The sequence below is a fragment of the Garra rufa genome, chromosome 9 (genome assembly GCF_049309525.1).
Source record: "Garra rufa chromosome 9, GarRuf1.0, whole genome shotgun sequence".
Classification (NCBI taxonomy): Eukaryota; Metazoa; Chordata; class Actinopteri; order Cypriniformes; family Cyprinidae; genus Garra; species Garra rufa.
Window position 1 is genome coordinate 16,091,889 of NC_133369.1, and position 17,547 is coordinate 16,109,435.

General features: G+C 34.3%; 1 protein-coding gene across 1 annotated transcript; it reads left to right on the forward strand.

Annotated features, from left to right (window-relative positions):
- The first annotated feature begins 3,827 nt into the window (after window positions 1-3,827).
- mrps15 (mitochondrial ribosomal protein S15) lies at window positions 3,828-16,765 on the forward strand. Its single transcript, XM_073847124.1, has 8 exons — window positions 3,828-4,047; window positions 12,925-12,987; window positions 13,093-13,168; window positions 13,291-13,339; window positions 13,528-13,612; window positions 13,715-13,773; window positions 16,179-16,370; window positions 16,461-16,765. Exons 1-8 carry the CDS (start codon window positions 3,903-3,905, stop codon window positions 16,572-16,574), a joined length of 783 nt encoding a protein of 260 aa, XP_073703225.1. The 5' UTR covers window positions 3,828-3,902; the 3' UTR covers window positions 16,575-16,765.
- Window positions 16,766-17,547: the final 782 nt, after the last annotated feature.

Here is a 17,547-nt window from a genome sequence, read left to right on the forward strand (position 1 = left end):
CCATTTTACTGTTTTAAAGGAGAAGTTCACTTATAGAATAAAAATCGCACCAATCAGTTATCCAAGGTGTTTAAATCTTTCATTGTTCAGTTGTAAAGGAATACTTTTTAGCCAAATGCTCGTCCTGCACTACCTCTGTGACGCACACGCATTACATAATATTGTTGGAAAGGTCATGTTAGTTCTTTGTCTGTGTACTTTGGTTCAAAAAGGTGAAAAACTTCATCTCATTTTCTCCTCTAACTTCAATATTGTCCGACATTGTTGTTTTACCTTTTTTGTAAAGGGTGTTTGACTTTGCACATTTGCTTTGTAAACACTGGGTCAGTGCTTCAGCCTACTTCACACGTGACCTTTCCAACGAGACTATGTAATGCGTGACGTTTGTCTGGGTCAAGACGAGCATTTGTGGTCAAAAAGTATATAAATGTTTATGTTTTTTAAGAAAATGACCAATCGTTTCGCTAGATAAGATCCTTATTCCTCGGTTGTGATCCCTTTGTAGAGCCCTTTGAAGCTGCATTGAAACTGCAATTTGGACCTTCAGCCTGTTGGCCACCATTGAAGTCCACTATATGAAGAAAAATCCTGGAATGTTTTCCTCAAAAACTTTAATTGCTTTGCAACTGAAGAAAGAAAGTGAACTTCTCCTTTAAGTCAGCTATATCCCAACAAATATTTATTAGCAGCTGAAGGCCTTAAAGCCTTTAACAATCATCTTTTCCAAATAAAAGAGGCACTCATTGCAAGGAATGAACCTCTGGGAAAGTTTTCCAAAAGCATTCGTCATTAATATCGCCATTATATAATCATGTCTCTAAAGCCAAAATGTTCTCAAGGCATATAGGATTAGATATGCCAGACAGTTTTGTTAACCTTCCTAGAACGCATGACATCAAAATCAGTCACAGGATGGTTTGACTTGTGATAAAAGGTCAACTGAACTTTATGTACAGATTTTTAGGGGGTGTGTGTGTGTGTGTGTGTGTGGAGGGGGGGTCCATATAATGGACTTCTATGGTGCCCTCGAGTTTGGACTTCCAAAATGCAGTTTAAATGCAGCTTCAAAGGGCTCTAAATGATCCCAGCCGAGGAAAAATGGTCTTATCTAGCGAAACGATCGGTTATTTTCTAAAAACATTTACAATTTATATACTTTTTAATCTCTAAACAGAGTACAGATAAGACGAGCATTTGAGGTTAAAAAGTATATCAATTGTAATTTTTTTTAGCAAATAACCGATCGTTTTGCTAGATAAGACGCTTCTTTTCTTGGCTGTGATCGCTTAGAGCCCTTTGAAGCTGCATTTTGGAAGTTCAAACTCGAGGGTGCCATAGAAGTCCATTATAAGGAGAGAAATTCTGAAATGTTTTCCTCAAAAAACATAATTTCCTTACGACTGAAGAAAGAAAGACATGTCATCTTGGATGACAAGGGGGTGAGTACATTATCTATAAATTTTTGTTCTGAAAGTGAACTACTCCTATAAGTTATTTACACTGTTAAAGAGTTGGATTCTCATGCTAAACATGGCCAAAGTAAAAAAAAAAAAAATGGACGTATAAAAGAGTATTTCTGTGCCGAATACACACTTCCGGGTTTCTTCATGGCCCTTCATGATGTCCTGAAGGGAACACATCGACCAGAACAAGAGCAAGAGCGTGCCCATCAACGTGCTTCATTCGGCTGCATGGGACTTACACGGGAAGATTGTCTCTAAAAAAGTGTGGCTTTGGTTGTAAGGCAAAGAGAGAAAGAAGAAGAGCTGTATCTTCCTGTGATAAAAACTAAAACTTCCTATGATAAAAACTAAAGACGTTTTAGAGATATGAATGATGCAGTACTACTCTATAGGTACTCAAGATTAACATATGATTGGGTGAGGCTGTGTGTGTTATGCCCCCTTTAATGTACTGCAAAATTTTACACCACAAGAGGGCAGCTATGCTGATATGCCCCTATTATATGTCTCCCTTGAGCTATTATATTTAAGTAAAAAATTAAAACTATTACACTGTTAAATTAGTTCTCTTTCCTGTCTCGTGTCTGCTGTCTATTAAGTGTAGTCTCTTCTGCACGTCTGATCTCAGATAAACAGAAGTGCATTAATAATCTCATTACTCAGTTGAATTTCTGATATTTTTCATGCTCTAGACACATAAACTATTGTTCTCTTGAAAGATGCACCATCCTCTGCTTACACAAGTTGCTTTAAGTGCAATCCTTTATTTAGTTTCTCTTAGTAAACACTTTATTTTCAAATGCTGTGTGCCACAACAAACACGTTTTTGAAAGATCTGCTAAACCACAGGTGCTGTTTGAGGACTGAGAAGCCTCAGGGCCCTTTTAATAGCTCAAAAAACATACTTGACACTTAAGCATTTCTTTGATCGTTTTTAATCTGATTGTAAACACTTTTTTGATTTATGTTTCAATATGTCAAAAAAATATGTTCATTAAAAATTCGACATCCTTTTTTCAGAGACTCCAAAACATAAATGGAATGCATTCAAATGTTCAAGTCCCAGAGAGGTAATAAGGACATTGTTAAAGTAGTCCATGTGACATCAGTGGTTTAACCTTAATTTTATGAAGCTATGAGAATACTTTCTTAAAGGTGTCATCAGATGCTAAACTAACTTTTACATGTTGTTTGAACATTAATGTGTGTTGGCAGTTTGTGAAACAGTCCAACTCCGACCGCCATTGTGTCGACTCAGGTGCAGGGGAAGACTCTAATGGAGCGATTGAGGTGTTCTGTTGTTGGATGTAATAATGAACATAGCAGTCGTCATTTACTCCTGACATCTGAGCCGCTGAAGAGGCAGAATATTTTCGTTTTTAAAAGGAAAGCTCCGATCCCGATCTACCTATGCGTCTATGTTTGTGTGAATCATTCGTGATGCAGCTTCACCGACAACAGAAGTGAGTATAAGGGTTTTTTATGCATCTTTGCAAATGGCCTTTCAAAATAATGTGCTTGTTGGCAAGTTTCGCCGATAAACGAGGCTAAATGCGGCTAAAGTAAACATTACAGCTCCTAATCCCTCAGCAGAGAGGGGCGGGGCGAGAAGAGCTCATTTGCATTTAAAGGGCCCATGCGTAAAATGAACTGATATTTTGCAGAGCTGATTTTGACAAGGTAAAAGGGTATTTTTTTTACACTACTATTGAGAATTTTTAATCAAAGTATATAAGAGACTTTTAATTAAGACCCTAAAGAATCATATGTGGAAAATGGGCATCCGATGACCCCTTTAAAAATAACGACTTTATTCAACAATTTCTTCTCCTCTACAGCGAAGACTGACACTGAAGAAAATAAATAGTTAAAGTCGTTATTTTTGTTTTCTTTGTGCACAAAAAGTATTTTCGTAGCGTCATAACATTACGGTTGAACCACTGATGGACTATTTTAACCATGTCCTTACTATCTTTGTGGGTCAGAAAACTTAAAACGTTCATAAAAAGAAATCTTATTTTGTGTTCTGAAGATAAACAAAGGCCATATGGGTTTGTTATGTATCACTTTAAGGCAAACAATTATGATACTAATTATCTGTTAAGAAAAAAATCTCAAAGGATAAGGGTCCTGACCTTTAAATAACAAAAGGCCAGACAGATAATGATAGAACTGTACTGTCTTTGTTATGTCCCTTTTCTAGGTCATAAAGCAAAAAACAAGACATATCCAAGTAAACACAAATGTTCACAGCAATGTCTTTGTTGGAAACGAAGGCTATAATCGACTCAATCGTCACTCGATTGCTTGAACTAACATAGAAATTTCTGCGCAGATTACTACTGTCTGTTTAAAGATGGCGACTTACATGAACTGAAGGGGCAAATGCGTTCTCCAAGACTATATACAAATTAAAGGCGATTCCTATACATAATCACAATGGTTTTAAAAAACGTTTTTCGATCTACGTTATTGGGTTTACGGACATGGAGTGTATTTTCAGGCGCGAGGCAGGGCAAAACTGTCTTACCTGTCTCTCAATGCAGATTTTATGCGAACTGGACGTTAACCGGTATTTGTAAACGTAAGTATTCATTTGTTGACATCCGAGCTCTGACTCTATGACTAATAGACTGCTTTAACATGCTGTCTTATAAGCACATATTCACAGACACGTGAGATTGTTATAGCCAGTGTGATATTGATAGGTCATCTCAACGCTTAACCGGTTTTATTTAATTCGCAAACATAAGTAAGCATTTTCTCTGACTTTGAGATTGAGTTTTCATTATGTTAGTCCAGGTGGACTTCTTATTATGGTTGTGTGCTTAAATTTGGTATAGCGTTGTTGTGAAGTGAGGTTTTATGGACAGCGTGTGCTGTTATATAGTATTAACCTCTAGTGGGCTCCAAAAGCCCGGTCACTGACTGAAAAAGCATCAAATCATCAGTGTTTTGTCATATGACCTTTATGTTTTGGCATGTCAACACATACTTTTAAGCTCTAGGTCTAATTCCTTATGATCCATAATATCTGTCTGTATTCAAATAGTGTTCTTTATCGTTGTTTGGCAAAAGCTATTTTCATCAACTCTGCACAATGTTGCTCAGACATTTTAGCTTTTTTGAGCAAATCATCACTTTTATATACATTTTGTGGGGATAGTCATATCCAGCTCATTTCTATATTAAATGTGACCCTGGACAACAAAACCAGTCATAAGTAGCACGGGTATATTTGTAGCAATAGCCAAAAATACAATGTATAGGTCACAATGATTGATGATTTCCTTTTATGCCACAATCATTAGGATATTAAGTAAATATCATGTTCCATGAAAATAGTTTGTAAATTTACTACCGTAAATATATCAAAATTTAAATAAAATTTGATTAGTAATATGCATTGCTAAGAGCTTTATTTGGACAACTTTAAAGATGATTTTCTCAATCTTTTTTGAGAAAGTAGTTGTATCTCGGCCAATGTTGTCCTCTTCTAACAAACCATACACCAGCTTGTTTATTCAGCTTTCAGATTATGTATAAATCTCAATTTTAAAAAACTGACTGACTCTTATAACTGGTTTTGTGGTCGAGGGTCACCAAAAACAAACAAACAAAATCTCTCAAATCCAATGAATAGAGGCAGATTAGTGCCATCCGGTGGAAATAAATTATAATGAATTAATATGTGACCCTGGACCACAAAACCAGTCATAAGGTTAAATTTGTCAAAACTGAGATTTTATACATCATATGAAAGATGAATAAATAAGCTTTCTATTGATGTATGGTTTGTTAGGATAGGACAATATTTGGCTGAGATACATCTATTTGAAATCAGAAATCTGAGGGTGCAAAAAAATCAAAAAGACTGAGAAAATCACCTTTAAAGTTGTCCAAATTAGGTTCTTAACAATGCATATTACAAATCAAAAATTACATTTTGATATGTTTACAGAAGGAATTTTACAAAAAATCTTCATGGAACATGAACTTTATTTATACTTTTATTATATATAAATTTCTTAATGATTTTTGGCATAAAAGAAAAATCTAAAATTTTGACCCATGCAATGTATTTTTGGCTATTGCTACAAATATACCCCAGCGACTTAAGACTGGTTTTGTGGTCCAGGGTCACATATATTTAATTATAATTTGTTAAATTAATATAAAAATTTGTATAATTTATAACATAAATAAATATTCATTTGTTTATTTCTGATGCAAATCAATCAGTCAAATCATATGTAATCCTACTAGATGTTACTTTTTTTTTTTTTTGCTCTGTCTCCTGTCTTCTTGTATGTTTACAGGGCTCCCACGAGTCCTTAAAATCCTTGAAAGTTTGTGAATCTTAAAAAAAATTCAAGGCCCTGGAAAGTTTTTGAAAATAAACATACATAGATAGAGGTCCTTGAAAGTGCTTGAATTTAATTTGTGCAAGAAGTTTTCTATAAAAAAAAATCCATATTATTCCCTCTGGACTGCTAATGTGTTATTTCACCAACACTTCGTGGCCTTTGCATACTAGCCTGCTTGATTTACGTTAGTTACGTGCATTTACATATTACACAGTACATGATTCCTGGAAAATGCAAGTTTCAAGATATTTGACTCCTCAAAGAAGATTACAAGGCCAGATGCAGAGCTTGTTGTAAATCTATCAAAGTGGATAGTATATATCTTAAAAGCTCTGGTTACACAAGCCTATGAATTTTCAATCAAATCCATGCAAAAGTTAAAAACAGATAATTTTAAAAGACAGTATACCAAGTATTCTATGCAAAACAGATATATGATAAATAGAATAAAAAATAAAACCCCCCAAAAATCTTGTGTTTGACACATGAAAACTGTAACAATGTATCTTTGCTCTCACTTGAAGTTAACCAAGGTGTATGAACCCTGGTTGTATTTCCCATACATTTTCTATGGTGGTCATTTTTGACCAGAACAAACACGAGTGACTATTTTTAAGACAATTTAGCATTTTCAAACATCATCAAGTGTCGTACCATTCCATTTAAGTAAAAAAAAAGTACAATTTCTTAATATCTTTAGGTCTAAAATGACTAAGGACCACTAGAGGTTTAAAACAGAAAGTAGCTAAGACAAGTTGAGAGAAAAAAAAGCAAAAGATGCTTGTCAGTGAGTGAGTAGTGATATGACTAAGTGTGAGTTATCATCCCAGCAATGTGAGAAAAGTAACGATTGTGGGTCTGCTTTGATGTTGCAGACTTGTTATGGGGGCTGGTGTAAACTTTCTATTTGAGTTATTTGGTTTGAATCCCCCCACAGTAATATTATAACAATATTATCATCATCTAATGCTTTAAGAATTTATTATTTTATGTTTCGGAAAAGCACTGCAATTATTTCCACTGCACATTTTGGTTTACCTGTAATACTTGACCCCAAATTGTTGTTACTAATTTACTAGTCTAAGTGTATTTATAGGAGTATTGTTTTAGTTTAGTTCTAGTACTTGTTCCTTACTGCCTTTTTAGGTAGTTGCTGCTGTCTAAAAAAGATTACAAGCACTTTACAGTACGGCCTTCGCTAGACAGCTTGTATCGTGTAGGATGCTAGACAGGTTATGAAGTAGCCATTCTGTTTATAGACTGTGATCTAAGTTTGTGGGGTATTACTATTAATGGTCCTTTAACAAATGATTTCTTATTTAAAGTGACACACTGTACATTTACTGTCCCTCTGGAGTAAACTGGGGTAGTTGCGGAGTGATGGCTCATGAATTATTCTTTTTTTTTTTTGTGATTTGAAACGTATGGGTTATTGACCTTGATCTTTGATCACTGAGCTACACCACCCCAATTATGAAAATCACTAGTAGAAATTTACTGTTCAAAAGTTTGAGGTTTGTAGGATTTTTGTAAATATATTTTGAACATATTTAAGTGTATTAAAAAATAAGCGGCACAAGTGATTTAAACAAGAAATGTTTAGAAAGAAATATAAGAATAATTTCTGTTCTAGAAATATTAAAATATATTTTTTGAAGGCTTGAGCAGGAATTAAAATATATTAAAAAAGAAAACAATAGAATCAAATAAATAAGACCTCTTTTAAAAACATTAATAAATCGAACCGACCCCAATCTTTCGAATGGTAGTGTATGGTGTTTAGCAGATCTATCAGTATCGCATCTATCAGTATCTTTATTACAGGGACAGTCCCGCAGAAAATTGTGGTGTGTTGCTCATGGCCCAATTTTTTTGTGGCTCTCAATCTGGCAACCCATTTACAGGCCCTGAGCTTTGACGCAAGTACATTTCTGGTTCCTGCGCATGATTTTTTGTTCTTGGGGCAAAAACTTATGTGTGTTGGGAAATGTGTTGAATTATCAGTTCCCGCAAGACTTATGAACTATGAAGGAGTGGGTGTATAGGTTAACAGTAACACCCCAAAAACCTTTATTAGGCTGATTCATGAAACCAAAATTTGGTGATTTTCTCATGATTTGAATTTGTAACTCACTCACATTTGCATAGAAATACAGCAGCAGATGTCTTACGCATCAGCAAAAACACTTACCCAGCTTTTTAGTACCTGAAAGTCTTTTTCTTAGTAATCAGAAGTAGGTCAATGGTTTAGCCTTCTTCGACACTTTACTACTTTAGTAGTACAATTCCACTCCAAAATGAAAATTCTGTCATCATTTATTCACCCTCATGTTGTTGTTCCAAACCTCTATGACTTTCTTTCCTCTGTGGAACAAAGAAATGTTTTTTTTTTCTTTCGTCTATACAGTGGAAGTCAGTGGTAAGCTATACTGTTTAGTTACACAAGAAAGTCATTCACGTCAGGTTTTGAATGGCATGCGGATGAGTAAATGATGACAGTTTGATTCTCTTGAACAGCCTTTTTTATTCAGTATGTTTGGCTCACGTCGACTAACCGGTAAAATACCGTGAAATGGCGCATTTCACAGACGATAATCTGTAAAACGCATCATTAGCACTGATCTATAATAGAATTATTATATAGATTAGTGATTATTAGACTTTTTTCCAAGGCTGCATTATATATTAAACCCAAAAAATATAATTAAGCATAATTGTGAATTCACAAACACTACGATTCAGTTAAATAAATATATGCCATGGTTTAACATATGCGTCAATTATTTACATGCGTGTAGGTTATGTAGGTGCGTCTCACAGCGGTTCCATTCGCAGTATGCTGTTTCACAGGAACTGTTATCATTTACATGTGTGGAGCGTCTCAAACTCCATCTCTGCATGTTATTGTGAGTTTGGGTTTAATATAACGCGTATCCGGGAACGCAACATGCGCCATTTCATCAGATTTGTAAGGTAAATCATTTATAAAGCTATGCAAATATGAATATCTTTCTCATGCTAAGTGTTTATCGCGATTTCAAAATAAAAGTTTGAACCCTCATTCTAAGTTTACTCATTTTGATGTCCACATATTCATTAAATTACCGTGGCTATACCATTTCTGTAATAAAGATATGGCCAAATATTAAACATTAAGTGGATTTTTGACTTAAATGTTGTTTAGTCGATTTTAAACAAGGATTAGATCTCGCAGTGAAGTGTAAAAACATCGTCAGGCCATTGGCGCCCTCTGCAGGCCTTTGTTGTAATGCGTAATGTACAGCAGCTCTATAAAATAATATATATATTTCAACAGTTTTGTTCAATAAAAACATGATTTCTTGCTTTTGATTCTTTATTTGAACTAATTATTATTGCCTCATTGCTATTATATATGTATTTTAAGACATTTGAAAGGCTATTGTTTACTTACAACTATTTTAATTACCACAAAAAATATTTTAGGGCCCTGTGAAATCTGTTTTATTTATTCCGTTTTATTTTTTTTATACTCTGTTTTAATGGTTAAACTTTTTTCAAAAAGCTTGTCTAATTAATTGAGTTTTGCAGATTTATTTTCTTTTCTGGATTCCATTTTTAAGGTTCCATGAAATTTTAATAATCAAACGCATCTCCAATAATTGATTTTATTATAAATAAAATTAAGTAAAATTGTTAATTTTATGTGGGAAATTAGTCATTTAGATTAATCGATTAATCAATAAATTAGTCAATAGATTAATCAATATAAAATAGTTGTTAGTGGCAGCCCTAGTCAATGTATAGTGCACTTTCCTGAGAAAGAAAAAAATGTTTAGAAAAAAATATAATAAATACATAATGAAAACATTATAACAGTGATATTAAAAATAATAATGATGACAATAACTATAAATCTGATGACATTTACAAGTGTTAAATAGAAAATTCTGTCATTGATTACCCATCCTCATGTCGCTCCAAATCCGTAAGACCTTCGTTCTCTTATATGTGATCCTGGACCACAAAACCAGTCTTAAGTCGCTGGGGTATGTTTGTAGCAATAGCCAAAAATACATTGCATGGGTCAAAATTATTGATTTTAATTTTATGCCAAAAATCATTAGGAAATTAAGTAAAGATCATGTTCCATGAAGATTTTTTGTAAAATTCCTACTGTAAATGTATCAAAATGTAATTTTTGATTAGTAATATGCATTGTTAAGAACCTAATTTGGACAACTTTAAAGGTGATTTTCTCAGGATTTTGATTTTTTTTGCACCCTCAGATTCCAGATTTTCAAATAGATGTATCTCGACCAAATATTGTCCTATCCTAACAAACCATATATCAATAGAAAGCTTATTTACTGAGCTTTCATATGATGTATACATCTCAGTTTTGTAAAATTTAACCTTATGACTGGTTTTGTGGTCCAGGGTCACATATAAGATATTTTTGATGAAATCCGAAAGCTTTCTGACCCTGCATATACAGCACAGCAACAAAACTACCACGTTCAAGGCCGGAAAGATAGTAAGAACATTGTTAAAATAGTCCATGTGACATCAGCGGTTTAACCGTATGTTATGTGGGTACGAGAATACATTTTGTGTGCAAACAGAACCCAAAATAACAACTTTAGTCCACCGATGTCACATGAACTATTTTATCAATGTCCTTATTACCTTTCTGGGCCTTGAACGTGGTTGTTGCGTTGCTGTCTATGCAAGGTCAGAAAACTGTTGAGTTTCATCAAAATATTTTGTGTTCTGAAGATGAACAAAGGTCTTACAGGTTTGGAATGACATGAAGGTGAGTAATTAATGACTATATTTTTAATGTAAGCGACTGAATAGAGTCACATGTAAAGTTTTACAAGTAAAATCCAAAGAAAAGCACATGAGAAGCTTTTTGTTACATATTCATATTCGTCTCTACCAGTGATGTGCGGGTTGATCCAAAATGAGCGGGTGCCTGCGGTCACCCGCGGTTACGAGTCATCCAAAAATATTTTTAATGATATTCGGGTCGCGGTCGGTCGGGTAGTTTGAACTAAAGATGCCAATTAAACCTTTGTAATTTATATAGTACTAGACAATTTTCTAAATACATAGACCTACACTTTATTGGCTGAATAATATTTACCTTTTGAATGGTGAGCGTTATGAACTGTTGAATAAATGCTGACGCGGGACAATATACCCGATTTCCCAACACCTTGAACTGAGGAATGCCATTGTACCATTTTAAACGCATATAGCTCAGTAATGTCAGTTTTATGTATTTTCTGAGAGGGGGTGGGATTTTTGTTGGGAAAGTCGAGGGAGAGACGCACACTTCGATTAGACTGGATAAACACATGCAGCATCTTAATTGTTAAGAAAATGGTATTCCTAATAAATGTCTCGAATATTTTGATTATGTCCAATGCTTCTCTTTCTATTTGGAATTATTAGACACATTTCTCCATGTCTTTTCCAAACGCCTGGGTCTGTTTAATTTCCTTAATTATAAAATTTCTAGCACTATTTTTAAACATTTATTCAAGCAATAATATATCAATTATCTCATGTATATGCTTGTTTAAAACCAGGGATTAAAAACGAATTCCAATTAAAAACTGTATTTTTTCTTTACATTTCCAGACAGCGAAACGAAAGAAATTAAACTTTAGCCTAGGCTACTTAATACATTCAAGGCACGCACTATCATTTCTTTATTCATTTGATACAACTATTATAGCTATACAATTAATATATATAAAATAATATTATTTATTACATATTCTTGATTCCTGTATTTATAAATGAAAACTTTGTTTTGAAGTGCATTCGTTATGTTTGTAAAAGAAAATTTGTTAACCTAGCCTATTAAGTTGATTTAATATTCTTGATAATTTTTAGTAGAAGTTAAAAGTTAAGAAAAAAGGAATTAGCTTGTTATATTTAGGGCTATAGGCTAATATTTTTCTTAACCTTTATTACACTGTAGATATAATAATTATATAAATTATATAAAATAAAATAATTCTTGATCATATTTAACATCGGAGAATCACTGACATAATTTAGAGTACTTCGAAGACGAAACTATTTAAATCTGTATAAAGGAAAGGCAAAATCTGTATTTTTCTCGTAATCAAGAACATTTCTTTTGACAAAATTACCTAATTAATGCCGAATGATGTTTGACAGTGAACGCATCTCCACCGCATAGCCGCATATAATCGCTGGTGTCAGTCGCAAATATTTAACATGCGGGTCAGGAAGCGGGTCGGGTACAATATTTTCTTCTTTTTTTTTTGCGGTCCGAGTTGCGGGCGGGTTAGTTGAAAACGTCGGTCGGGTTCGGGTGGTTTATACATTGACCAGCGCATCACTGGTCTCTACTAACAAAACTTGTTTTGTGGTGGTACATGACATTTCATATGCTAAATGCATCTCTGGCTGCAATACTACCATTTAACCATTAGGGAGTAAAGAGGCTGAGATCAACTACAGAGAGTTTACTTGCAAACCACAGCTGATAAACTCTAAATAGAGCTGTTTTTCTTCATGGTTTGGTTAATAATTGTTTAAAATGTGTATTTTAGGCATTTGAGGAACTGCTTAAAATTTACAGTAAATGTAAAACTGTAAGTCCGAATCCAGTGTTTGCCATTTTGTGCAAAAAAAAAAAAAGAGTAATAAATAATGTTAGAACATTTTACAAGTTCGTCTTGTTTTACCTTCTCATGATGATGACACCTTTTTGTTTGACGAGCTATCATGGCAGTCACTGACGTGTCTTTTTCTTGAGTGGGTGTGCGGGAAGGATGTGGCCAACCAAAGCACCCCCACCCTTGGTGACACTTTGTCACCATTGACGTGTGTTAAATAGTCTTAAGCTGCAGAGGAGAGCTTTTTGACTATCAAATACACTTTTAAACACCTCCTGGTTAAAGTGTTTAAATATTAATCATTTTAATTATTAAAGCAGACCTGCAGTGATACAACATGCACCAAATAAAAACAACATTCTCCTTAATTCTTCACTTATGCATTATTATTTTTTATTAAGCATTTTAAAGCACTTCAGGCTATACATATATTGACTTGACTTTTTGTTTCAGGTGATGAAACCCTCCTAAACCAACCAGTGAGGCAGTATGCTCGGCCTTCTAGAAAGAAACAAGGTAAGAGAAAAAATGAAATGTCTATATATAGTTAATTTGATAGCCTGCCCTTTTGATGTCAATTTTTGATGTTGCTCATTGGCTCTCTGCTTATTTTCTTTCCAGAATTCCCAAGTCAGCTTCAGGACCTGCATACATCCATGCTGAAGCATGAATATGCATCCATCCCACTTGCACAATCGTACGTGTTTTTATGCATTGACCCACTCACCCTTATGTAAATGCTGTGATTGTGTATTTGGGATTGGGAAGTACATGATTTCTTCAGACTTATTACTGCAGAATTATGTCATATCTTTGCAGGGTAGACGATGTGGTGAAGAAACTGCTTACGCTGGAGCTTGCGAATCATGTATGGGGTTTCATTTCCTTTTGATTCTTTCATAAATATCTTCATAATTTCATAACTATAGGTTGGAATAACTTCAGCTGTGGTGCATTTATGGTAGCTCAAGATTTGTATAGTTCTAGGTCAAGATGGACTTAGAACTATAAAAATGTTAAATCAACTTAATTATCTGTCATAATGTCTTTCTTTAGAGAGAAAAACTGCAATTGAAAGAGGAACAGCTTATTGCCAAGGTTCGAAGGGATGAGAACGACCGCAGCTCAACTGAGGTCAAAGGCAAGTTCTCTTTTTTTAACAGTTGACAAAGTCACTGCTTTAACAGTACTGGAATCTCAGAACATGACTCAATCACTTGAAATGTCCTGCTTTGCGTTACAGTGGCGATTTTGACAGCACGTATTCGCAACTTCCAGGAGCACTTGCACAAGCACCCTAAGGTAAACACAGCATTTCAGTAGCGTGACTTTTTTTTCGGCCTTTAGTAAAGGTGTCAGAACATTTGTTCCCACTCTACTTGATTAACACCCACAGAGGCAAACAGGATATCCTGTGCATGAGCTCATGTGTTATATAGTAATTGAAGCATATACACTACCGTTCAAAAGTGTGGGATTATCACAGCTTCCAGAAAAAATATTAACCAGCATGACTGTTTTCAATACTGACAATAATAATAGATAGTTTTTAGAGGACCAAATCAGCATATGTGACCCTGGACCACAAAACTAGTCAAAAGTAGCATGGGTATATTTGTAGCAATAGCCAAAAAACATTGTATGGTTCAAAATGATTAGGCTATTAAGTAAAGATCATGTTTCATTAAGATATTTAAATATATCAAAATTAAATTTGAGTAGTAATATGCAGTTATTTTAAATTGTAATAATATTTTACAATATTACTGTTTTTACTATATTTTTGATCAAAAAAATGCAGACTACTTAAAAACATTTAGAAGTCTTGATATTGTACAGTGAGCCCAAAAAGACACTTTATTTAGACACTTATTACACACTTTTACACACACAAAAACACTTTTTTTATATAAAAAAGAAGCATATTGTATATTGGTTAAAATAAAGACAGTTTAGACGGCTCTTTCTGATCATCTTTAGTAAAAATGTTCATAGTTATTGTGATACCCCTTTGATTGCTCTGCTTGATAAACTGAACTTCATACCCCACCCAAGTAATAACTTTAGACTTGTTGGTAAAACATTATTGCAAAAACAGCTGAAATAAGGAAGTTAGTTGTGGGAAAAGCTTCAGAAACATTTGTTTCGAGATGTCACTTTATTTCATAGTTTAAGTGTATCAATCATTATATATGCTAGTTTATATGAATAATTGACCCTGGATCATAAAACCAGTCATAAGGGTCAATTTTTTGAAAATCTAGAATCTAAGGGTGCAAAAAAATCCAAATATTAAGACAATCGTCTATAAAGTTGTTCGAAATAACCTTTTTAGCAATGCATATTACTAATCAAAACTTAAGTTTTGATATATTTACGGTAGGAAATTTACAAAATATTTTCATGGAACATGACCTTTACTTAATATCCCAATGATTTTTGGCATGAAAGAAAAATCGATAATTTTGACCAATTCAGTGTATTTTTGGCTATTGCTACAACGATACCCACGCTACTTAAGTTAAGACTGGTTTTGTGGTCCAGGGTCACAATTTTAAACACATTCATGTCATAAAAAATAATTTTCTCTTCCTAGTCCTGTTATTAAAAGGAATAGTTAACCCAAAAATGTCTTAATTTACTCACCCTCATGTTCCAAAGGAATACAAATAATAAAATTGTTTATATTCTCCCATCACATCCATCCATCCATTAAAAGTCTGTGCAAAAGCAGTCATGTATCTTCAGAAGACTTGCACTAAACTGCTTGGTTCAAATGGATTAATTTTACAGTGGATTACTTTTTGTACTTTCCAATGTGTCAAGTTTTTGGTTGTGTGGACTTTCAATGGATGGACATAAAAGTCAGAATAATACAAATATTTTCATTTGTGTTCCTGAAGATCAATAAAAAAACTCTTATAGGGGACATTGGATGCCCATTTTCCACAAGTTGGTATGATTTTTTTTTTAGGATCTTCATGAAATCTCCAACATACTTTTTTTAAAATTCATCTATGGCCGTGTAAAACAACATTTTTTACCTTGCAAATGTTCACAGCGACCTATTTCGGTGCATGTCTCTTTAAATGATAATGAGCTACTGTTCACCCCGCCCCCTTTTACATTTTGTTTGTGTATTTGGTAGCCCCTTTCACACAGCAATCCTGGTTAACTGCCGTAAAATTACCAGTATGACTTGACCAGTTAATACAGAAATACGCTGTTCACACAGGCAACGTGGTTCTGGCTTTTTAACAGGAAGAGACCTTTCACACATCAGCATCAAAATACCGGCAAATTCTGTAATCTCAGCAAAAAAAAAAAATCATTTGGGAAATTTACTGGTAATTGCCGGAACGAATTTACTGGTATTTTTTAAAAGGTCCTATTCACACATAATCTATTAACAGTAAATTACCAGCAAATATTGTATGTGGGCGGGGCCTGAGCAGTATGACGTCATACTGCTCAGAAAAACAAAACGGCTTGATAATTGAGATTGTTTAGGTTTTAGATGGTCAAAAAAAAGAAGTGAATGGATATTTATCATTGTAGGGTGGTTGTGTCCAAACACAACACACAAGATACATTTATATGCAAACACCATGTAAAAGTAAATTTCCTATTCTTTATGAATTTGGAACGAGATAATGACAGAATTTCCATCCAACAACATCAAAACCTCTTTTGTGTCATTGCATCAGGATAAAGCCAATAAAAGATGGATGCTCATGGCCATTGACAGGAGGAAGAAACAGTTGAAGCTTCTGAGAATGACTCGTTATGATTCCTTCGAGAAGGTGTGTCAAGAGCTCGGAATCACATACACTTTCCCTCCCGAATACTATCGGCGAGTCACTCGACGTTGGCTTGCCAAAAAGGCCTTCTGCAATAAGGTGACGTTCTCAACACAGCTCAGCCAAAACCTCCCAATGTTTTTGTAGAATTCAGGGTTTGTTGTTTACATAGTATTTTCTTCCTCTCAGGTCTTTCAAGAAGTCCAGAAACAAAAAGCAGAGCAGAGAGAGAAACAGAGAGCAGCGGAGGCTAAGGGAAAGGAACCAACATCCTCTACAGAACCACAAGGAGCTGTGGCTTAGTTATCAGTGTTCAAACAGCTGACAAGACTTGTGTGCTGACAAGTCCAAAAGAAAAATCTGATACATTCTCTTTTGATGTGACTTTCAAAGAAAAACTAAACACAAACCTCAAGCTCCATATCAAATTATCTGCATGTCAATGAGTTCTCTGAATTTTTTTAGATGCATCAAATAAAAGATCTTAAAATTCATTGTTTGCTCACCGTTCTATACGATACTGGTAATTATATCAGAGTAACTTCACAGAAATACTTTGATAACTTTAGTTTCACACACTCAGGAGTTTTGGATTGGCAGAAGTCTTGTGTCATATGCCAGACTGATGTGTTGTGGTTGTGTGGCATGTGCAAATGGTTAGTTGCTCTCAGTTCCCTGAACTCTGTCATTTTACAAGAAATGCATGACAATCAGGTGGACGATCTGAGGTCAACTATCAATTCTTTACTCATGTGAGATTATATATTGATTGTTACGAATTCTAGTTGGTCGCATTTCCTATTACAACTCAGACCTCCCACTCTGACTTTGAGATGCGCTTTGTCAAGCTTATATGCGTGAATCGGAAACGTTGCATACGAGAGTAGCAAACGCGGTGTGTTGGTGTGTGTCACAACTTCCTTTTCAGCTGCAAGCCCCAGATCAAGAGGCTCAAAAGAACACGAGGTACTTTTTTGTAGTCTACTATTTTACATTCTAATACTTTTTAAAGATAAAAAAACACTTGCATAGCCTTAATCTCAAAGCTGTTCGTTTTTTAGATTGCTATCAGTCAAAAAAAATTGTTATTGGGGATCTAGACTATAAAAATCCGAAAATAACCAGTCTTAAGTAGATCTGGTCTACATTTATGTTTTCTATAGACGAAAACACTTTTTGCGTATCAAAACATATAAAATATTCCGTGCTGTATAAGGTTTTTAAAGGTACAGTTCATCCGAAAATGTAATTATTTACTAACCTTCATGATGTTCCA

Bases quoted from the DNA above. Each gene is read 5' to 3' on its own strand.
- mrps15 (XM_073847124.1), top strand. From the start codon at position 3,903: ATGGTTTTAAAAAACGTTTTTCGATCTACGTTATTGGGTTTACGGACA. The intron at 12,988-13,092 runs GTAAGAGAAAAA...TTTTCTTTCCAG, and splicing joins GCCTTCTAGAAAGAAACAAG to AATTCCCAAGTCAGCTTCAG. The intron at 16,371-16,460 runs GTGACGTTCTCA...TCTTCCTCTCAG, and splicing joins AAAAGGCCTTCTGCAATAAG to GTCTTTCAAGAAGTCCAGAA.